This window comes from Simochromis diagramma, unplaced genomic scaffold, assembly GCF_900408965.1.
Source record: "Simochromis diagramma unplaced genomic scaffold, fSimDia1.1 OVJJ01000400.1, whole genome shotgun sequence".
Taxonomy (NCBI): Eukaryota; Metazoa; Chordata; class Actinopteri; order Cichliformes; family Cichlidae; genus Simochromis; species Simochromis diagramma.
This window is the reverse complement of record NW_024387076.1, coordinates 1-24,602: the sequence shown is the minus strand read 5'-3', so window position 1 is coordinate 24,602 and position 24,602 is coordinate 1. Positions and strand designations below refer to the sequence as shown.

The 24,602-nt window shown below is 41.1% G+C and overlaps 1 protein-coding gene and 1 long non-coding RNA gene across 2 annotated transcripts; both read right to left on the bottom strand.

The window, feature by feature from the left end:
* Window positions 1-1,087: 1,087 nt before the first annotated feature.
* LOC120742395 (mitogen-activated protein kinase kinase kinase kinase 2-like) lies at window positions 1,088-10,205 on the bottom strand. Its single transcript, XM_040045690.1, has 15 exons — window positions 10,175-10,205; window positions 9,211-9,428; window positions 8,986-9,027; window positions 8,435-8,519; window positions 7,887-7,966; window positions 6,631-6,691; window positions 6,428-6,551; window positions 6,210-6,268; window positions 6,022-6,125; window positions 4,426-4,603; window positions 4,266-4,337; window positions 4,104-4,190; window positions 3,951-4,021; window positions 3,792-3,847; window positions 1,088-2,622 (listed from the first exon to the last, which is right to left on the bottom strand). Exons 1-15 carry the CDS (start codon window positions 10,203-10,205, stop codon window positions 2,535-2,537), a joined length of 1,356 nt encoding a protein of 451 aa, XP_039901624.1. The 3' UTR covers window positions 1,088-2,534.
* A 93-nt stretch (window positions 10,206-10,298) lies between these two features.
* Window positions 10,299-15,424, bottom strand: LOC120742394. The gene is made up of 2 exons (XR_005697859.1): window positions 15,379-15,424; window positions 10,299-12,597 (listed from the first exon to the last, which is right to left on the bottom strand). It is a non-coding gene; the product is annotated as an uncharacterized LOC120742394 (long non-coding RNA).
* Between the last annotated feature and the right edge of the window lie 9,178 nt (window positions 15,425-24,602).

Here is a 24,602-nt window from a genome sequence, read left to right as displayed (position 1 = left end):
ACTGTTGCATATCTGCAACGCCTGCCTTGAGAGGGTTAACACAGCAATCTCAGAAACAGTACAGTAATTTTGGGTGTGGATCACAGGGTGAAGAGTGGGGGTCACCCAGAGTCAGAATCCAGTGAAATATCTGTGTCACCTCTTACAGTTTTCCTGTAATCTGAGCTCAAAGATGAGGATATTAAAAGTACAGTACTGTATATTGGGTAAATTTTACTGTAAATTTTCTCTGAATCGTACAGTAATTTGGGCTGTGGATCACAGGATGAAAAGTGGAGATGAACCAAAACTGGGAGTGGATTGTGAAGTACAATAGTGTCAGGACACAAAAGACTGCGTTTCTAAGCCAGTCGGCACCCGCACCGTAATATGCATAAGAATAGTGCAACAACATTTTAGGTGCGGCTGGCTTGACTGTGTCTTCGTAAGTGAGGGCTCACTTGACCGCGGTCAAATATGGTGCTGGAGAAACAAACTACAGAGAACTTCGTAAAGAGAGTATTGAGTGCTTTGGCGATGTAAATGGACTGGTTCTTATATAGTACTCAAAGCACTTTAAAGAACTTGCCTCATTCAGGTGTACGCAAGCACTTTTCTCTGTAAGCACTTTCTGTGTAATGTTCACACACATTCGGAGAGCAACTCTGCGTTGGTATCTTGCCCAGGGATATTTGGCATGCAGACGGGGACTTGAAGCACCTTCCTCTACTACCTGAGCAAAGCCACCCCATGTTCGTCTGTGCACAGATTTCTTTCAATACAGTATTATCACAATTGTGCAAAAATACAGGCATGAAAGCTTAAAGTGCGCGATCACAATAAAGGTGACGTTCAGAGACTGACTGAGTGATCTGAGAACTCATCAGCGCTCATCACTGCCTTCACTTACTTGCTGCTATGGGTGCAGGAATAACACAGTTATGCAGTTACTTTCTCAGTCTGCTAGAGCCTCCACTTGAACGCAAGAACCTTCATTTATCTTCTCAAACGGAATTCAAAATGTTTTTTACAAATTGAAGGATTAAGATATAAATCGTAGAAGCATCGATCCACACATTCAAAGAAGAACAACCCAACAAACTCTTCATAAAACTCCAAGAGATATGAAAATCTTTATTTCTGTCTATTCTGTGTTGTTAATAACATCACATCTTCACATAGTAGCAAAAACATATTAAAAAAAACATTAATCTCAACATGCATACTGTACTTCAAGTTTCTCTCATGGAAAGGCCAGTGTTACTTTTATAGTATCCTTTCCATAAATATCATAAATATCTTTACCCATGTAGTGGAATTATTTTATTCTTTCATTTTAGTTAACAAGTATAATGTGACCACATTCACTTTTTATCAGGACAAGCTACACCACCACAGTGGTTAGCATACAATAACACTGCCTTGTTCTCAAAGCTTCTTGCTAACTGTACTTTTTTCTGAGATGTTCTCTTTAAGTAAGGATACTGAAAGTGTAAGCAGTGTATACGGTCACATCACGTGCTTAAGGTTGTGTTAGCACTGATAATTCCTTCACAGTTCTTTAAAGATGCTGAAGTCATCATATCAGCTGTAAATGCAGTGCTGCTGCTGTCCTTACGCTATACTTTCAAGCATCACACTTTCTTACTGACCAGTTTATTTCCACTTTTTATGCTCTAGTATGGTGTGACTGAATGAAGTCAGCAAACCAAATTCTGTCCATCTGAGGATGAGAAAAAACTTGCATGAAATGGGAAGAATGAGATGAAGATGGCTCCTATGCTTTAGACGTGGCACTGTTTCTGCCATTGTAAGTACGCTAATGCTTGAAAGATCCATTAAAAGTCTGACACTTCACTCTTCAGCTGGAGCGTCCATCAAGTTTTACATTCCAGGTTTCCTCGTTGGGATTACGACTCAGACGATGATGTGAAAAATTAGTTATTACATTAAACCCATAAAATCAACACTGGCCAAAAAGCCGTGCACTTCACAGAGCAGCTTTCTACGGCCGAGCAGCTCCTGCAGGTGTAAGGTGTAGGTGTCACAGCACTCTGGTCCAAAGAGTTTATGTGCAGCATGCAGACAGAAAATGGCTTTACAGAATATGACTGAATGTTGAGGCACCAAAACACACTCAGTCTGCCCCTCAGTCTGATCAAGAAGAAAACCTGACTGAGCGCTTCATAACATCAGTACGATGATGTCCCAGAGGCCATGTTCAGGTTATTCTCCCGTCCACACTGAGCGGGCGGATCAGTGGAGTCTGCATTAGCTTTAACAGAAAGGTCTGATTTAAGCCGGTAAGCTGAATAGACAAGAAAAGCTAGAAAGCTTTATCAACTATAACCCCAGCGAGGACCTTGACAGGTGTCTTGTGTACAGGTGAAGGCTGGACAGTCAGCAGGATACCTTCCTAACATTTGTCATTCCCAGCATTGAACCGTTTCCTGGCACAGCCTCAGTGAAACAGAGCATCGTTTCCACCCCACAGTTACAGACAGGCTGTGCTTTTCTTTGGTAACACCGTCGAAAGAGAAGCCCCGTGTCCTCTCTCAGTAGCTGCTTTCGTGTCCTGTCAGGATGTACAGGCTGCTCAGTGCTGACGGGTCATCAGTCGGTGTGCTCTGAAGGATGATGTCTCTGCACATTGTCAGCAAATGAGAAGGAGATGAGTTGGAAAGGAGAACCAGAGAAAGGCAGTACTAACCTAAAGCCAGTGCCTCCACCTGCTTCTACTCCTCCCACCTCTAGTACTAACACTACTCTACTGATACTACAACCACTGTAGTTTGACTTTAATGCTACACACTGGTACAGTACTGGTACACTTACTGGAGTTTTACTGCTGTTCCTGCTCATCACCAAGCCTACTACTTTTTTAAACTTTATGATAAGTGTGAACATTTACACAACAGCATACAAACAAGTTTAAAGTAGAAAAAAGGAAGCAAAGAGCTGAGAAATACATAAAACATAACAGAGAAGAAAAAGAAACCTTTGCGAGGATTCCTTCTACACCCAGTTTGAGTAAAAACTAACTGAAACACAAGGAAAGAAGATAAGATCCACTAAATAAGGGTTGGCACAGTTGTATAATAATACTTAGTACTGGCAGCCAGCAGCGCTAAGCCTCAGCCTCCCAGTAGACACACCTATGGTACCGATTTAAAATCCTACATGTCTTTGTTCTCAGGTTATCACGTTCACAAACTTTGGTGTCCACGCTATTTGCCTGCCAGGCTGACAATGATTTAGATCAGCGGTCCCCAACCCCCGGGCCTCGGATCGGTACCGGTCCGTGAGTCGTTTGGTACCGGGCCGCGAAAGTTGAGGCTCAGGTGTGAAATGTATAGTTTTCAGGGTTTTTATCGGTTTTCAGCGTTATTTTGTTATCGTTTTTGTCGTTAACTTGGTTTCCCTGGGTCTTTTCACGCGTGTTATGAATAAATCTTCTTTTTTCGGTACCGGTACTAGTTTTATTTTGTTGTATTTATCCGCGACACCTTAAAGGCCGGACCGTGAAAATATTGTCGGGCATAAACCGGTCCGTGGCGCAAAAAAGGTTGGAGACCACTGATTTAGATCCCAGAAATCCAACAACATTTTTAACCTGTTATTCCTGGTTTCACAGTGGAAAACTCTGGGTAACGTCCATTATCTTTGCTACTTCCACATGCTACTCTGAAAATCGCTTCCAGGTCTATTAACAATAGTATCAAGAAAAATACTATCCTGATTACTTCTGATGTACTAGGATTACTAGTTTCTCACAGTGATTGATAGCTCTTGTCAGCATACTGTTAACATACCTGTTTGTTCCCAGAACTCTGAACACACGACTCTCATCTGTAATTTCTTGTGTTACCTGCACAGAAAGTGAAAATTCACATGTGTAATGACTTAGAACAAATATGATAAGCACATGATACGAGCTCAGCCAACGTTGGATGAATTTACTAGTTCATCACCTCATCTGAATGGAAACTCCTCCCTTTGAGGCCATGCTTCCAGAACGCCAGCACACTATCCTGCAAGCAGACTGACAGAACAGGAGGTGTCACTCAGCTTTCAGGACACACATCAGCTCTCATTCACTCTGTTTGTCACATCATTATTTCTACCTAGTGTTTCAATGGGGAAGTCAAAGACTATTTCTGCAGCCAGCTGTCTGGATGGAAGTCCTTGCAGGTTCACGATCTTTACAGTTCCTGTCCAAACGGTACACAGATTGAGAATGAGCACGAAAGGCATTTGAAGGATTCACAATATGCGAGGGGACTTACTTTCCAAGGTGATGAGAACAGTGTCTCGGTCCAGCTGGGTTACCTGCACGGCTCTGAGTGCTCCACTATCTCCTGACGCACGGAAAGAAGGAAGCTTGTTGAAACAAGTTGAAGCTTGAAGCTTCAGGAAGTCAGCAGAGAAATTCAGAAACGGTCCTACCTGGCACTGGAACAGGAGCGCCGTTCAGCTCTATAATATCAAACCTGAGCTGTTGGCCGGTTGGTGGTTTATCATTACTACAGTCTCTCACTCCAACACACAGCTGAGGAAACTCATCTGTTGCCAACACCAGCAGTTCAAATATCGGAAGAGAATCTGGGAGCCTGATGGCGAGTTGCTGTGAAACAGTCACCAAGGAAACAAGAAAAACTAAATAAATTCTCATGATGGTTAAGTGATGCTTGTTAAACCTGAGCTGAACCTGTTCATACAACCGTCCAAAACAGCACAACAGAATTCTTGTATGATTAGTAAATCTTGAGATTAAAGATAAACCGATGCCATCCACCCATCCATCCATCCATCCATCCACCCACCCACCCACCCATCCATCCACCCATCCAGCCGTCCATCCATCCGTCCACCCATCCACCCATCCATCCATCCACCCATCCATCCATCCATCCACCCATCCATCCAGCCGTCCATCCAGCCGTCCATCCATCCATCCACCCATCCATCCACCCATCCATCCACCCGTCCATCCATCCATCCATCCACCCATCCAGCCGTCCATCCATCCATCCATCCACCCGTCCATCCGTCCGTCCATCCATCCATCCACCCATCCATCCATCCATCCATCCACCCGTCCATCCATCCATCCGTCCATCCGTCCATCCGTCCACCCGTCCACCCGTCCATCCATCCACCCGTCCATCCGTCCGTCCATCCATCCATCCATCCGTCCATCCATCCATCCATCCACCCGTCCATCCATCCATCCATCCACCCGTCCATCCATCCATCCATCCATCCATCCATCCGTCCATCCATCCATCCATCCGTCTATGCATCCGTCCATCCGTCTGCTTCCTCTTATCCTTTTTCAGGGTGGCGGGAGGCTTGAGCCTGTCCCAGCTGTCTTAGGGCGAGAGGCGGGGTGCACCCTGGACAGGTCCCAGTCTGTGGCAGGGCTAACACATAGACACAGACAACCAGTCGCACACATTCACACCTATGGGCAATTTAGCGTTTCCAATGAACCTGTCCCCTAACTGCACGTCTTTGGACTGATGCCACTTTTCCATAATGTTGTGACACAGGCGTGTTTCTCCAAGCAGCACTGTGTTAGGACTGCAGACAGGCTTAACACAGAGCTCTGTTCTCACAGTACATACATTATCTTCATGAAATGTGCGAGACATTCACAAAAAACCTGTCAATTAGTCTGCTATGTGATCTAATGGTGCATGCTGGCATTGAACTGTGTGCTGATAACACTGTTCCTGTAGCACAGAAAACACATGGTAACCATTCAGTTACACGAGCTTGGACCCAGAGAAGGTGCTGTTGGTGTTTTTGGACGCCGTTTATACAACGTTTCTTTTATTTAGTCTCTAAAATCTTGTTGGGCTTGAATAAAAAGTATGCATATGTTATTAAAAAAAACAATGCATGCTTCAGATTCTGATATGCTGTCTGTCTACTTTTATGTAATTCAGGTCTAATGGCTGGTTTGCATTGTGGAAATAGGGTTAGAGTTAGAAAGGAAGACATTTATTCAGGTGGCAAGTTCAACATATCTGTACAAACCTTTAGATGCATGAACTTCTGAAGAGGCTCATACCACAAGAGTAAAACCAGGCCAGATGGGACAGCCCCGCACAGAAATGTGCTATCTGTGTATGGGTTTCTTGCTGAAACAGAGAGAGCAGGACTAAGTGTCTGCAGTTGTTCTCCGTGAACAAACAGACTGACCAGAGTAACTCAGCATTGCTTACCTACACTGCACCTCCTACAACCTTTAGTGTCAGGAATCTTTACAGATATGGCAAACTTTCTGTGGCCAACAGAGAATATCCAGGTCAGAACAAGCAGACAAAATTGGGTTTACAGTATCCTCCTTCCTCAAAATCAGGTGGTAGCATCATACATGACATTATTAATACTGCTGCACCTACAGCTCCTGTTTCCCTGCATCTGTGATGGCGTGTCGTACCTGAGACTGATCCGCTCAGTGAGGCGGTTGGTGCTGAGCGACAGGCTGCTGTGTTTCTTGTGCAGATGTCCTTTCTGTTCAAACAGAGCTGGCAGGCTGTGCGAGTAAAGCTGGGCCGACTTCCCTGCAGGATGGAGCCTTTTTAGAGCAGCATATTATCGAGTGGACACAATGTTCTCCGTTTGTGTCACGCTGTTTGTTACCTGATACGGACATCAGCACATTGTTCATAACATATAGCCATATACATCGCTGAGGGAGGAGCTGTGGGGAAAAGACAAGCAGTTCACTGAGACTTCAAACATCCAGCTTCAGTCATCAGACTGTTCCAGAAACACCATTTCCTGGTTTTCAGTGCTCCTTTCATCAGGAGCTGCACTCCTTACTCAGGTTTTTCAGGGTGATGCGATTAATGACTTGCACTTTTCTGTTATTACTTGCATTTTTACACAATGCTCTTCTACTCTGACTGACACTTTCAACTACCAGTTTGACCGCGCATCACTCTTTTCTACCTCAAAACGACCAGTTACACATGTCTGCATGAATTCTGCACGCACGTTTGCACTACAAGCTGCACACAAACATGTGCACACACATGCGCACACTCACGTGCACACATCCATGATTTACTCCAAACCTAACCTTCAGCGCTTTTTAACTTCCAACCCCTTCAGTGGAAACATCGGGAGAAGTTTGCCAGATTTAGGGTTTGCAGTGTTATTGCAGTGTTAAGCATAGACTGGTTTTAAGGAGGTCGCTCCTTACTGGGGTTATATTGTCATAGTATCTTATGCTGCAGACCTAACCTGCTCTGGACCGAGTTATTCCTCCTGCATGTCTGTGCATGGATAGTCGAGCATCTTATGAATATAGCCACTTGACCTTTGACCCAGTTCAGTATAAGATATTGTGAAAGTATTAGTCTTAGCTGCTTTTCCTTCGTGTTTCTAATGTTCTTGTGTTACTAGTAGCCCTGATGTTTCCCCTGTCTGACCTCTGTCTCGTCTATGTGTCTCAGTTTTCTGGTGTGTCGTGTTTTTGTCCGTCTTCCCTCCTTTTCCTCTCATCGCCGTCATCTGTGTCCAATCATTTTAGCCCGTACCTTGATCCCCATCCGTTCATCTTTGTTCTAATCCCTGTTTTGTAGCATGTAGCATGTCTTCCACACATAGCTCCTGCCTCTGTGCTCATTTTGGGATTCTGTTTTGTTGTTGGCTAATTTTGTGGGCAGCTAAAGTCAAAGCCTTGGTTTTGCTTTGCTGACTTTCCCCTGGTGCTTTGCAAATAAGTCGTCTTTCCAATAACTTCACCAGAATGGAGGACAATGAAAAGCATTAAAATGTTACCAATTATACTCATTAAACACAGGACATGTAATAAAGGATTCAGGCCAGTTAAGTGGAGTGGACAGCATGACTGTTAAAGCATTATAAATGTGAGAGAATTACGATCTTACCTTCTCTAATGTATCTTCATGAAGTTCATTAAGGTTCAGTGTGTAGATGCCTTCTTCTGCCCCAAGAATAAGATACTGATCTAAGTAGGAAAAGTGTTTATATAAAGAAGTTTCCATCAGCACCAAACACCATCGCATCACAAGGTTCAGACACCAGACCTGCTTTCACTTTGGCTGCTATCCCCATTAAGAGGGCCTCTTTGTGCTACAATGCCAGGCAACAGCACGCACATGACCCATGCTGTGTGCAGGCACCTGGCCACTACAGTGCCACATCACATTCACTGTGACACATTGAAGGACGTGCACACGTAACAAAGAGCATCTCTGCACAACAAGACCATCTTAAAGAGAACACAGCCACATTTAAATCAGTTACAGCTTTCCTTTCAAACAAGAAGTCTCCTTTTCATCGTACCTTGCATAAACGAACTGTCTGCTCACATTAATATAAACCTGTTATAAACCTGCTGCTGTGAGATTTCTGAGAAAACGCTCTCATTACTCCACTATGAAGTAAAAACAGAACCACAGACCAAACCACTGACCTCTTGTTTTGGGAAAAATCCAGGTGACGGCGCAGTTGATTTTTAGAGGGCAGCCATTGAAGACTTTAGAGAAGCAGGCTCCCATCTACAGAAGCAGCAGAGGAAATGAATCACGTATGGTCTGGCATGTTTAGATTGACTCTTCAGTTTAGGTATGTTATCTTTCCAACAAAACCAAACTGGCTGTTATACTTTTATTCAAAGTTGCACAAGTAATTTTTTCTGTTCAGTCATCCAGGTCACGGTAATCTGAGGAGCTTTGTCTCCCAATAGGCCTTAAAATCTGGGACTCTCCACCTACTGCTCTTAGAACTGAAGGAGCTTCTCAGATAAGAGATGAAACGTCCCGACTCTTTGTCTTTCAAAGCTCCTTAGATCACAAACCAGTTTGCAAAAGAGTTACTCTAAAAGTGAGGAAGTAGTGAGAAGGTGCAGAGGTTTGTGGAATCCGTTGGCAGGATGCAGCCATTAAAACACACGGTTGTACGTGAGGAAGCATATCATGTTAGTCATGAGAGCTTTGGGCGTAAAATGTTAAACTTCACACTTACATGGACTTGAGGGGTGGGAGGAAGGCCATGACAATCAGCGCTCTAAAAATGTCAAAGGTTACACGTAACAAATGTTATTATTTTTTGTAAATGTCACAAATCAGCATTTTGACTGTTACACGGTGTGTAGTCCGACACCTTTAAAGGATCCAATCATTAGGAAGTTATAAGGTTAGCAAATCACACAGGCTGATATGCTGAGGCAGACGTGTGGCTTCCACTTACATCATCCTTCGTCTTCCTCCTCAGTGTGCTCCATTCTGGTGATAGTGGGGTCTCTCGCTTGGGTGAGGAAGCAGTAGTAACCAACTCTGCTGGCACAGCGCCCTCCGCTGGCCGACACGTTTCACTGCAGCCCTTTGTGATGTCCTGAGTGGCCGAACACCTGGCCAAGGCTAAAAAGAGAAAGAGATTTCTGTAGGACTCATTGTGAGCTTGGTCAGCTTAAAGTGGAACTATTACGGTCATAGCTGAAGTTAATGCATGCATTAAGTCATGTCTGCAGTAACTGCAATATACATTATTACATGGTATTAAAGTTCCACATCACGGCATCAGTGATATAGCAAAACCATAGTTGCCTTGTGAAGTTATTCTCTAAGCTAAGTTGTCCACAAGTACAGGATGTCATTTATTCACTAGAAAGTGCATTTTCTGAAGAAACTGCAGTGTGAATGCTTGAATCTGAATGTATGCACTGAAATGAAATAATTACTGAATTTAAGTTAAAAATTTTGAATGAGATAAAAAAAAACAAAAAACCGAATTTAACCTGAAAACAAAAGTGCTGAACTGCTAAAAGCTGAAGGTTACAAAGAAGAAGTTGGAAAAAAGCTGAAAATGTTTTAATTGTAAATTAGAAAAACCTAAGAAATGAGAAAAGAACATTTAGAGTCAGAAAACATCTGAAAGAATATTAAAAGGTCATATTCTTTGAATCACTGAATGACTAAAATGTGATCCCTCCACTTGGATCCACACAGTTTAAAAAGTTTACATCTCTGAGCTTTGAAAGACAAGATGTTGGAAAGAGAACAACGATGGCGACGTTTTGAGGGTAAAATGATGGCTGTAACACTGTGGACACAGCAGCAGTTGAAAGAGAAGTGTTTAAGATGAATCTTGGCAGAATGAGAGAGAGAGCTCGTTAAGCAGGCAGGTGTGAGCCTGGTTGCTATAGTGACTGCACCCAAGGGCTCCATACACACGTACACAGACATGCACCTCACTTTTGCTGCTTAAAATGAACAGAAAAGTCAGGCCGAAACAAATCGCTCCCAAATGAAAAGTAAAAGTCGTATTGACAAAATTCTTTCACCGTGAGCGACAGCAATGTCTAGTCTACCTAATTCTCAGTTTTCATGCCTGTGGAGCTTATTATATGGACGTGGTGACAGTGTAAAAACACCATGCTCTTCTGATTTTCAAACGAACCTTCTGAGCCATTTTAACATTAGAGTCTATGGAAGAGTTGGAGGGAGGAGGCTGTGCATTGGTGACATTTATGAAAGAACCATAACACCTAGTACAATAGTAAACACATTGGACGAAAGAGGACAGCGATGGCTACGTTTTGAGGGTAAAATCATACCTGTAGAGCAAACGCTGCGGACACAGCAGCAGTTTTAAAAAAGATTTTAAGATTAATTTTTTTGCTCCTCTCACTCTAGCAGTTGAGCTGCCTCACTCTAGCCCCAACATTCCGTCCCATACACACCCATTATAAACTCTGAAACGGGTGAAAAAACATCATGAAACTTAAACTGGAACTGAAGAAAAAGTATAATAGATATTGAAAAGATAAATACAAGTTGAATAGTTGAATGTCTTGTCTTCGTTTTAAAGTTTGAATGGTGTCTCTATGTCAATGTATGTGGAAGTAGTAAGAGTTTAAAAATGAGTAAGTTGAATGAGAATTTGAAGGGTCTCCCCATTGAAATACATGGGAAATTTTTGTTGAATAAAGTTGAATAAAATTAAAAATATAAATGTTAAAAATGAGAAAAGTAGAAGCAGTCATGTCCAAAAGAATAGGAATCTAACGGTGTTTGAATGGTTTTTCTAAGTTGAACGGTTTTGAAGGAGTAGGCTTTCAAAAAACGTACGGAATAGATAAAATATAATAACTAGAAAGTGCATTTTCTGAAGAAACTGCAGTGTGAATGCTTGAATCTGAATGTATGCACTGAAATGAATTAATTGCTGAATTTTAAGTTAAAAATGTTGAATGAGATGAAAAATACAGAAACTTGCACCTGAAAACAAAAGTGCTGAACTGCTAAAAGCTGATATCCACACAGAAGAAGTTGGAAAATAGCTGAAAATGTTTTAAATGTAAATTAGAAAAACCTAAGAAATGAGAAAAGAACATTTAGAGTCAGAAAACATCTGAATGAATATTAAAAGGTCATATTCTTTGAATCACTGAATGACTAAAATGTGATCCCTCTGCTTGGATCCACACAGTTTAAAAAACTTTAAAAGTGTGAGCTTTGAAAGACACAGTGTTGGAAAGAGAACAACGATGGTGACGTTTTGAGGGTAAAATGATGGCTGTAGAGCAAGCACTGTGGACACAGCAGCAGTTGAAAGAGAAGTGTTTAAGATGAATCTTGGCACAGTGGCAGAGAGAGCTCGTTAAGCAGGCAGGTGTGAGCCTGGTTGCTATAGTGACTGCACCCAATGGCTCCATACACACGGACACAGACATGCACCTCACTTTTGCTGCTTAAAATGAACAGAAAAGTCAGGCCGAAACAAATCGTTCCCAAATGAAAAGTAAAAGTCGTATTGACGAAATTCTTTCACCGTGAGCGGCAGCAATGTCTAGTCTACTGAATTCTCAGTTTTCATGCCTGTGGAGTTTATTATATGGACGTGGTGACAGTGGAAAGACACCATGCTCTTCTGATTTTCAAACGAACCTTCTGAGCCATTTTAACATTAGAGTCTATGGAAGAGTTGGAGGGAGGAGGCTGTGCATTGGTGACATTTATGAAAGAACCATAACACCTAGTACAATAGTAAACACATTGGATGAAAGAGGTCAGCCATGGCTACGTTTTGAGGGTAAAATCATACCTGTAGAGCAAACGCTGCGGACACAGCAGCAGTTTTAAAAAAGATTTTAAGATTAATTTTTTTGCTCCTCTCACTCTAGCAGTTGAGCTGTCTCACTCTAGCCCCAACATTCCGTCCCATACACACCCATTATAAACTCTGAAACGGGTGAAAAAACATCATGAAACTTAAACTGGAACTGAAGAAAAAGTATAATAGATATTGAAAAGATAAATACAAGTTGAATAGTTGAATGTCTTGTCTTCGTTTTAAAGTTTGAATGGTGGCTCTATGTCAATGTATGTGGAAGTAGTAAGAGTTTAAAAATGAGTAAATTGAATGAGAATTTGAAGGGTCTCCCCATTGAAATACATGGGAAATTTTTGTTGAATAAAGTTGAATAAAATTAAAAATATAAATGTTAAAAATGAGAAAAATAGAAGCAGTCATGTCCTAAATAAGAGGAATCTAACGGTGTTTGAATGGTTTTTCTAAGTTGAACGGTTTTGAAGGAGTAGGACTTCAAAAAACGTACGGAAGAATAAAATAGAACTAGAAAGTGCATTTTCTGAAGAAACTGCAGTGTGAATGCTTGAATCTGAATGTATGCACTGAAATGAATTAATTGCTGAATTTAAGTTAAAAATTTTGAATGAGATGAAAAATACAGAAATTTTCACCTGAAAACAAAAGTGCTGAACTGCTAAAAGCTGACAACCACACAGAAGAAGTTGGAAAATAGCTGAAAATGTTTTAAATGTAAATTAGAAAAATTTAAGAAATGAGAAAAGAAATTTAGACTAAGAAAAACAAAAAAGAAAACATCTGAATGAATATTAAAAGTTCATATTCTTTGAATCACTGAATGACTAAAATGTGATCCCTCCACTTTGATCCACACAGTTTAAAAAGTTTACATCTCTGAGCTTTGAAAGACAAGATGTTGGAAAGAGAACAACGATGGCGACGTTTTGAGGGTAAAATGATGGCTGTAACACTGTGGACACAGCAGCAGTTGAAAGAGAAGTGTTTAAGATGAATCTTGGCAGAATGAGAGAGAGAGCTCGTTAAGCAGGCAGGTGTGAGCCTGGTTGCTATAGTGACTGCACCCAAGGGCTCCATACACACGTACACAGACATGCACCTCACTTTTGCTGCTTAAAATGAACAGAAAAGTCAGGCCGAAACAAATCGCTCCCAAATGAAAAGTAAAAGTCGTATTGACAAAATTCTTTCACCGTGAGCGACAGCAATGTCTAGTCTACCTAATTCTCAGTTTTCATGCCTGTGGAGCTTATTATATGGACGTGGTGACAGTGGAAAGACACCATGCTCTTCTGATTTTCAAACGAACCTTCTGAGCCATTTTAACATTAGAGTCTATGGAAGAGTTGGAGGGAGGAGGCTGTGCATTGGTGGCATTTATGAAAGAACCATAACACCTAGTACAATAGTAAACACATTGGACGAAAGAGGACAGCGATGGCTACGTTTTGAGGGTAAAATCATACCTGTAGAGCAAACGCTGCAGACACAGCAGCAGTTTTAAAAAAGATTTTAAGATTAATTTTTTTGCTCCTCTCACTCTAGCAGTTGAGCTGTCTCACTCTAGCCCCAACATTCCGTCCCATACACACCCATTATAAACTCTGAAACGGGTGAAAAAACATCATGAAACTTAAACTGGAACTGAAGAAAAAGTATAATAGATATTGAAAAGATAAATACAAGTTGAATAGTTGAATGTCTTGTCTTCGTTTTAAAGTTTGAATGGTGGCTCTATGTCAACGTATGTGGAAGTAGTAAGAGTTTAAAAATGAGTAAGTTGAATGAGGATTTGAAGGGTCTCCCCATTGAAATACATGGGAAATTTTTGTTGAATAAAGTTGAATAAAATTAAAAATATAAATGTTAAAAATGAGAAAAATAGAAGCAGTCATGTCCAAAAGAATAGGAATCTAACGGTGTTTGAATGGTTTTTCTAAGTTGAATGGTTTTGAAGTAGTGGGATTACAAAAAACGTACGGAATACAGAATAATAATAAAATAGAATAAAGATTAGAAGAACAATACTGTGAATGCTTTTCAAGCATTCACACTAATAAAGATTACAACAACAATACTGTGAATGCTTTTCAAGCATTCACACTAATAATAAAGATTAGAAGAACAATACTGTGAATGCTTTTCAAGCATTCACACTAACTAGAAAGTGCATTTTCTGAAGAAACTGCAGTGTGAATGCTTGAATCTGAATGTATGCACTGAAATGAAATAATTACTGAATTTAAGTTAAAAATTTTGAATGAGATAAAAAAAAAAAAAAACGAATTTAACCTGAAAACAAAAGTGCTGAACTGCTAAAAGCTGAAGGTTACACAGAAGAAGAAGTTGGAAAAAAGCTGAAAATGTTTTAATTGTAAATTAGAAAAACCTAAGAAATGAGAAAAGAACATTTAGAGTCAGAAAACATCTGAAAGAATATTAAAAGGTCATATTCTTTGAATCACTGAATGACTAAAATGTGATCCCTCCACTTGGATCCACACAGTTTAAAAAGTTTACATCTCTGAGCTTTGAAAGACAAGATGTTGGAAAGAGAACAACGATGGCGACGTTTTGAGGGTAAAATGATGGCTGTAACACTGTGGACACAGCAGCAGTTGAAAGAGAAGTGTTTAAGATGAATCTTGGCAGAGTGAGAGAGAGAGCTCGTTAAGCAGGCAGGTGTGAGCCTGGTTGCTATAGTGACTGCACCCAAGGGCTCCATACACACGTACACAGACATGCACCTCACTTTTGCTGCTTAAAATGAACAGAAAAGTCAGGCCGAAACAAATCGCTCCCAAATGAAAAGTAAAAGTCGTATTGACAAAATTCTTTCACCGTGAGCGACAGCAATGTCTAGTCATGTCCAAAAGAATAGGAATCTAACGGTGTTTGAATGGTTTTTCTAAGTTGAACGGTTTTGAAGGAGTAGGCTTTCAAAAAACGTACGGAATAGATAAAATATAATAATAAAGATTAGAAGAACAATACTGTGAATGCTTTTCAAGCATTCACACTAATAATAAAGATTACAACAACAATACTGTGAATGCTTTTCAAGCATTCACACTAATAATAAAGATTAGAAGAACAATACTGTGAATGCTTTTCAAGCATTCACACTAATAATAATAAAGATTACAACAACAATACTGTGAATGCTTTTCAAGCATTCACACTAATAAAGATTAGAAGAACAATACTGTGAATGCTTTTCAAGCATTCACACTAATAATAATAAAGATTACAACAACAATACTGTGAATGCTTTTCAAGCATTCACACTAATAAAGATTAGAAGAACAATACTGTGAATGCTTTTCAAGCATTCACACTAATTAAAAAAAATTGGATAAAATGCATGTGTCATTGTTTCATATTGATTTCAAATAACATACCATTTGATTTCAACATATTTTTGTTACACTTGCAGTGGTGTTATTTTGTTATGATCCTGTTCCTTTTAAATATAAATATAAATCATCTAAATAGAAATGGAAAACTAGAAAAATTAAAAATATAGCTTTACTAATCTGAAAGTTATTTGTCATTGGATCCATCATTCCCACAGTGGAACCACATTATTTCATATTATGTTCAATTCAGTAGTTAAAAGTATAAAATTTAATAATGTATTTTTAGTTTACTTTGTTAATAAACACATTTTTTAGTATTTTAGAAACACTAACATCATACATATCCAAATATGAAGCAATGTTTTAACTCCCATTTACATACAGACCTGTGGCCAACTTTATAAACCATTTTGAATTTTTCCCAGCTGAGGCATTCAAAATAGATATACTTTTGATTGTCACAGTGTTATTTGGGCAGCTGCCTGCCTAATATAACATAACATCACCACAATATTTTACATTAAATGAGGAAATGTATCTTTGTTTCCTCAGCTAAGACTGCTTGGCTGCTGTAGCTTGTGTTTATGTTGAGAGTGATGTCTGATTTAAAAGCAAGAAGCAAAAGCCACTGAGCACCATCAGTCAGCACAGAGGCAATGCTACAAATTTAAGGAACGAAGGTCAATTCTTTGTGTGTGTACATGCACAGAGCACATGTGCACACGGTTGTGCAGATTAACTCACAGATGTATATGACAACTCACGTTTGTGGCATTGACATTGTTTTCCAATCTTAAATGTAATATATACATTTCCGTCATTGGCCATAATTCTTGCAAGGAAGGGACTCAAAGGTCACAAGTTATTAAATAAAATTAATTAAACACACCATTAAAAGAAGTTCACTATTCACTCCTTAAACATCATAGCTAGCAGCAGTTATTTATGTCTATGAAAGAGAGAGCTTAATTGTTTGATTAAGCTTGATTGGAATGTCAGCTCCACACTGTGGCTGGTTGATTAAATAAGTTGGGGGAGCCAAAGTAAAATGAGCTACTTGTGGGATACTATTTAACTTGGGTTGGGTAAGCTGCTCATTTTATGCTCATTTTACTTTTCAGATGGTGTCAAGCCTGGCAGTTTGGTGTAATTGTTAGCCTAGTAATTCATACTAATATATTTCTCACACACAACCTCAACCTCTGCCTCTCCATGTGAGCAGAGACGCAGCAGCATCTTGTTTCTACAGGAAGCCTGATTAAAATGTGAGGCATTTATACGGTGTACAAGATTAAAAATGCCTTGGCTGCATTTATAAAAATAGCTGCAAAAAACTTTGTTTGCCAAACTGAGTTACTTTTTTGAAGAAGTAACTATATAATTAATTGCCCAGCTTTGGTCATTATATACTGTATTTTGGAGACAGAGAGTTACAGGACTCTCTCCCAGACCACAGACTCATAATACAAGTCAGAGCTTTATATATAAAAAAAAAAAAAAAAAAGTTGTGTTTTCGAAATTGGAGTTCAAGTTATTTTTACTTCCAATAGTGTTAACATACTACACAGGTCATGAACAAGATTTCTTTTACATTTTCATTGTAAATGGGCTGAAGCAGTTCATTAAAAGTAGTCTAACGTAAATGTAAACGCTGTAATTTGATTATTTTAATAAACCATGAAACTTGGATGGATTCGATGCCGGCGTGACCACAGTGCACACATCTGATGTCGCTCACAGTGGTCCAAGGAACCGCTCAGGGAGTTTGTGTGTTCGCTCAGACACGTGAAACATTAGAGGGAACATTGGGCCTATGACATTCAATACCGAGTTATTAAAATGTTAAGTGTAAATCATCCCCAGCCCACAATAGCAGCTGAATTTACTACGATTTCAGATCTTTTTACACGTCGATAAGAAACCACCGATGTGTAAAACAGGCTGACAACAGAATGACGTAAACCACACTGCTGCAACTGTGCAGCTCTCAGGTTTTATCTATTGTTTCTCTGTGTGGCCAGCAGGGGGAGGTGTTTTGCTTAGTTTTTAAAGAAAATATTAATGAAAACATTTTTCAAAGTTGCAAATTTGTTATCTGTTTTTATGACATTTTTCACTGTGGATTACAACAACATCAACATTAGAAAATGAAATACAACAGGTAAGCCTGCAGGTATCAGGCTGTTGTTCTCCTTTATCTCATAGTGGACAGAAATTATTTTTTGGAGTGGCACAAATAATTTGTGTGGCATCAGATTTGATGCAGAACAGCTGATTGTTCTGTAAATAGTTTGAAATGTTCATTTAAAAACATAGCTGCAAAAAACTTTGTTGTTTGCCAAACTGAGTTACTTTTTTGAAGAAGTAACTATATAATTAATTGCCCAGCATTGGTCGTTATATACTATATTTTGCAGACAGGACTCTCTCCCAGACCACAGACTCATAATACAAGTCAGAGCTTTATTAAAAAAAAAAAAGAAGAAGAAAAAAGTAAGTTGTGTTTTCGAAATTGGAGTTCAAATTATTTTTACTTCCAATATTGTTAACATACTACACAAGTCATGACTAGATTTATTTTTTTAAATTTTCACATTAAAATGGGTATTTTTTAAAATTGGAGTCAGCACACCCATCATGATGACTTTTTACTACGTCTTCCTGGAAAGCATCATGACCTTCTCCATCAGCTGCTGGTTCCACTCCCTCAGCCTTCATACAGGAACAGACTGCAGCATCAGTGTGCTCTAAAATCATTGGCCTGCCTGTCAGAACTCTGGCAGGTTTTCATCAACAGGCCCTTAGACAGGCAGCCAAAATCATCAACGACGCCTCTCACATTCTTCACCCTGCATTTCAATGGATCCCCTCTGGGCGACGCCTCCGCTGCATTTCCTGCAGGACTGAGAGGAGGAGGAGCGCCACCTTTGTCCCCAAAGCAGCTCTGCTTTTTAACTCCAGCTGATAAGAACATTTCCCACACCAGAAACATAAACTACACTCTTATACTACCAACACTTTACTCACTTTTAGTCACTTACAGTTATTTATTCACCTTTCAGTCACTTTAATTTTAAAACTGTGTAATTTTAAAACTGTATATACTGTGTATTTATTATCTCATTTTTATTGTGCTTATCTTCAACGTCATGCTGCTCTGTTGTATGTTAATTGGCCCTTGGGGATAAATAAAGTCTCTCTGATTCTGACTGATTCTGATCTTGTTTTTTATATATTGGTAGTTTGATAGGTTTCGTATTTGTTTTCTTTTACATCATATTAAAATGTATAAATATATAGATTTAAATATATTTGTGTATTCATGTCTGGATTGTGTTTGGTTTTCTTTTATTTATTTCTGCAGTGGTTGTTGTGTATTACTATTTAGATTGTTTCATGTTTAATGTTTGTATGGAAGACACAGAAAGACATTCGGCTAAAGAAATCTGTGCTAGAGTGACTTTAAAACAATAAATGAACAGAATGTAAATAATGATGTTTAGTATTTGAGAAGGAAGCTGTTTCTACAGGATCCTGATGGACACTCAAAGGTTTATAAAATGTTCTCATTAGTTGTTTGCAGCAGAATATCAACCAATGTGAACCAAAACAACAAAAGTGTGTGAGACTACAGATTCTAGAATCAGAACTGCTGATTTCATTACTCTGAACTTTTAAAGGCAGGTTTTGTATCTGAGAGCAGGGACACTTGCTGTGTTCAGTGTGACTCGTCTCTGCAGAAGGTCAGGGCTCTGATAGTTACAGTTAGCGGGTGACTTACTGGGCAGGTGGATCCTGAGTGTCTTGTGGAGTCAGGATTCCTTTATTTCCTGGTTGCTACTGGAAATAAAGAAACAAAAGGAGTGTGTGTTGTTCAGGAAGTACAGACTGTAGCTCAGCAGGTAGAATTACTAACTGGAAGGTTGGAGGTTTGATCCCTGGCTGCTCCAGTCTGCACACCACGGTATCCTTGGGCAAGACATGGAACCCCGACTTCCTCTCCGATGCATCCATCATAGTGTCATTGTTAGAAAAAGAAGTGCTTGTGTGAATGAAGCACGCTGTATAAAATGCTTTGACTGCTCATATTGAAAAGCAGCTTATAAGAACTGGTTCATTTTCCAGATAATTCCACTATTAAGACAACAGACATTTGGGAGGCTTTCTCCTGAGAGTAACACTGAAAGTCTTGCTGCTCCTCCACAAAATTGCTCAGCACTGCTCTTCCTCTCTGGAATACCTTTTTATTCACTGCAAACCATTTTATTCTCCGCGGGAGTTTGCTTCATTCATCCTGGCCGCTGTTTACATCCCGCCAGATGCGGATGCGCAGGCAGCTCAGTGCGCACTCACGGAGCAGATACTGCACATGGAGCGGACATTCCCGGACTCTCTCATTATTGCTCTTGGGGACTTTAACAAAGCCAATCTGAGCCATGAGCTTCCCAAATACAAGCAGTATATTAAATGCCCGACCAGAGAGGAGAGGACATTAGACCACTGTTACAGCACGATCAGCGGGGCCTATCGTGCGGTGCCCCGCGCTTCACTCGGACTTTCTGACCACGTCATGATCCACCTAATCCCCGCGTACAGACAGAGGCTGAAGCTCTCCAAACCTGTCGTGAGGACCAAAAAACTGTGGAGCAACGAGGCTGTGGAGGAGCTTCGCACGTGTTTGGAGTCTACAGACTGGGACACAATGAAGGCTGCTTCTAACAGCTTGGACGAGTTTACGGACACTGTCACCTCCTATAGGCGTTCAGAAGCGGAGACAGGGACTGCTACAGAGAGGTCAAGTACAGGTTCACTAAAGAAGTGGACGTTGCTAAACATCAGCACTCTGAGAAGATGCAGCAGCAGATCTCAGAGAATGACTCGGCCTCTGTGTGGAAAGGTTTTAGGAATATCACCAACTACAAGCCTAAAACCCCCCACTCCACTGATGACTTGCTCTTGGCCAACACCCTCAACGACTTCTACTGCCATTTTGACGAGCCATCAGGCAGCCTTCACACCTCCAACGGCCCCAACAATAGAGACACTTTGGACACTCATTCCCCCACCTCTCCCCCCTCCACAGTGCCATCACCACCTTCAAACACTTCACCTACAACACCCCCCTCCTCACCCCACACAAAAGAGGATTTCACACCACCTCCTCCCACCACAACTGTTCATATTCATGAAGCAGGTGTGAGGAAGCAGTTTAAGAGTCTGAATGCTCGAAAAGCTCCTGGCCCAGACGGTGTGTCTCCTGCCACCCTCAGACACTGTGCAAACGAGCTGGCCCCAGTGTTTTCTGGCATTTTCAACTCCTCACTGCAGGCATGTCATGTGCCTGCCTGCTTCAAGTCCTCTACCATAATCCCTGTCCCCAAGAAACCTAGGATCACTGGACTAAATGACTACAGACCCGTGGCTCTGACATCTGTGGTCATGAAGTCTTTTGAGCGCCTGGTTCTCTCCTATCTCAAGACCCTCACGGCCCCCCTCCTGGACCCCCTGCAGTTTGCATACAGAGCCAACAGGTCTGTAGATGACGCCATCAACATGGCCCTACACCTCATCCTGCAGCATCTGGACTCCCCAGGAACCTACGCCAGGATCCTGTTTGTGGACTTCAGCTCTGCCTTCAACACCATCCTTCCAGACCATCTCCGAGGCAAGCTTTCCCAGATGAATGTGCCTGATCCCATCTGCCGGTGGATCACTGACTTCCTGACGGACAGGAAGCAGCATGTGAGGCTGGGAAAGAATGTCTCGGACTCCCGGACCATCAGCACCGGCTCCCCTCAGGGCTGTGTTCTTTCTCCCCTGCTCTTCTCCCTGTATACTAACTGCTGCACCTCCACCCACCAGTCTGTCAAGCTAATCAAGTTTGCAGATGACACCACCGTTATTGGACTCATCTCGGACGGGGATGAGTCTGCCTACAGGAGGGAGGTTGAACGTCTGGTGTCCTGGTGCAGCCACAACAACCTGGTGCTGAATGCCCAGAAGACAGTGGAGATTATTGTGGACTTCAGGAAGCACACAGCTCCACTCCCCCCCATCATCCTGACTGACACCCCCATCACCTCTGTGGACTCATTCTGCTTCCTGGGTACCACCATCACCCAGGACCTGAAGTGGGAGCCCACCATCACCTCCGTCATTAAGAAAGCCCAGCAGAGGATGTACTTCCTGAGGCAGCTGAAGAAATTCAACCTGCCAACACGGACGATGATGCAATTCTACACTGCAATCATCGAGTCCATCCTCACCTCCTCCATCACCGTGTGGTACGCTGGAGCCACTATCAGGGACAAACAGAGACTGCAGCGTGTTGTGCGCTCTGCTGAGAAGGTGATTGGCTGCAGACTCCCATCTCTGCAGGACCTGTACACCTCCAGGACACTGGGGCGTGCAGCTCGGATCTCAGCTGACCCTTCTCACCCTGGACACAGTCTGTTTGACCTGCTCCCCTCAGGCAGGAGGCTCCGGTCCATTCGCACCAGAACCTCTCGCCATAAGAACAGTTTCTTCCCCTCTGCTGTTGAACACATGAACAATAACCGTATGACTGTTCCCACCACTAACACATGACCCTACGCTGTGTTCACTGCATCATTCCATGTTTTGGCACTGATCACCACCTGCACTCATGTATATATCATGTATATATCTATCTATCTACTTAGCACTTTTAATTCTTATTCTCATTTTTATTTTCATGTCTATTTAACCCTTGTGTGGTGTTCATATTTTTGTTACTCAGCCAGTGTTCATGGGTCTGGTGGACCCGCTAGAGTTTTGGCTTTCCAAATTAACACTATCAAACAATTTTATGTTAAATTACTCAACAGATGTTTACTTCATCCCAATTACAAGCCATATGAACAGTAAACATGGTTATTTTTTTCCCTTTCCCTTTGTTAGATCACATTTATGAATTAATGTGCTTCTCGTTTTTTTGTTTTTTTTTATAAAATGTTATAAAAAAATAAATCAGTTGTAATCAAGTGGAGTGAGTGGAAAGACAATACATTTACACGTGAAGCAATATGTTTCACAACTAAATGGGATCAGCTGCTCATCAATGGTGACATTAGGCCCAGGGTTGTAAAACAGGGGAGGTGGTGCACACACTTATCCCACACTGTCCTGATGGCAGCAAGCTTGTCTCTCTGCCGTCGAGCTGGTCTGTCGTCTCGGTTATCAAAACGGATAATCCTGGAAATTTTGTTGAAGTTTTCCAGAAACATTGATGCATGGAAAGTTTCTTGCCGGTTTTCTGCATCCCACAGGGATTCTGTGGATTCCCCTTTGGACCTGAAAACTCCAGCAAGGATAAGAACCCCAAAGTAGGCCTTTGGGGTTCTTAGATGGATTTGGTCCATCTCCTTCCACCTCTCTCCAAAAACACACCTTCCTTCTAGATTACTGCAATCCAGAATAATTTTCTGGATGGAATCTGGGATGAAAAGCTCAAATGAAGACTTGATGTCCTGCACATGAGTACCTGTCAGTCGTGTTGGCCCTGGCTTATCACAGTAGCAGCTCTGCAGGGTGGCTCATTTCTTGGGCAAGAAGACCATTCAATTTCACCAGTTATTGACATCCATATTTCTTCACTTGCTGTCTGGTGGGCTTGTTCTGGTCCTGGAGCTGGCTGCAGATGGGGTACTCGTCTTCGTTTTGTTACTAAATGGTGCTCAACCTCATCCTCTTCTTCAAAGTCACTGTCAGACTCAGAAATGTGAAATATTCTGAAACCTCTTTGTCAACATCATCATCAGAAGCTCCTCTCTCTTCCAAAATCAATTGGATGGCTCTCGCAGCAGATAATCTTTTGCCATCTTGATCAGTTGTGATAAAGAACCACACTGGCAAAGTCTTATTTAAAGTATTATGCCCCTAATTTGCAGGTGGGACAGGGTATGAGAAAATAAAATTTGGATCAAGAAAGAGGGTAAAATGTGTGGGAATGTAAGAGCAAACGTGTTGATAGTTGAATTTTCAACAATGTTGCAACTTTGTGCGGGAGCAGGAGGGGAAGAAAACACTATCAGCAGCACCAGAAAGGAGGAAGACAGAGTATGGGAACACAGGACCTACACTTTCAACACTTTTACTAGACCTGGGTCCAGTGGACCCGAACACCTTGTATGTAATGTAAATGCGTGGGGGGAGGTACAGTATGAGGTCATTGAAAATTTGTTCAGATTCATGTTCTTCACAGAAAATAAGCCAAAGCCAATGAATTTCAGGTTGAAAAAATAATTAATTGTTTAATTTTTCTTTTGAAAAAAACTGAAAACGGGTCTCACAGACCCGAACACCATACAAGGGTTAATGCGACTTGACCGTTCAAACAGCAGTCGCTTTCTGAAACATCGGATATGTATCGGATTCAGTACCACATACGAAAGTGACCCAGATCGGATTTGAAAATATCGGATTTGCGCTGTTCACACTGTCATACCATGATCAGATATGGGTCGCATAGGGTCAAAAAAATCGGATTTGATGCGCTTTCGCCTGCAGTGTGAACGTAGCCTTATTAAAATACATAAAACAATCTAATCAGAAAATAAACACTAAGAATATATATTTATCTTGTAACATTGTTTAAGTTAATGAACAATTGTGTTGAAAACTGAGATTACAATATCAATCAAGATAATTATAATGATGGTTTTTGCTGTAATTAAACAGTCATGTGGAAATGTGGCAACCACAGAACTTTAGAGGCCTTATATTCAATTATGTGTGGACTGTTTCTTTAGTCTCATACACAAATTGTTCTCAGTGTCTATGAGACTGATGAAATATCCATGTGTGCTGAAAGAGACTGTGCTGGTCTGACCCCCTCAACCTAGGTATTGTGGGTAATGAAAGAGCAGATAGGTTGGCTAAAGCAGCTGTTAAAAAAGTAGACATAGATGTGCAGATACCATTGTTGAAATCTGAGGGGAAAGAATAGTTTGGACACAAAGTAAGAACTTCTGGAGAATGGCATGGGATAATGGAACAAAAGGGAGACATGGGGTACAAAACACAATAGAAGTTAAGAGGAGTAGTGGGTTAAATAGGCAGCAGGAGAATACAAACAGGTCATTGCTTTCTGAATGGTTCTCTTTTTATGATGGGGAAACATCCGACTGGGTT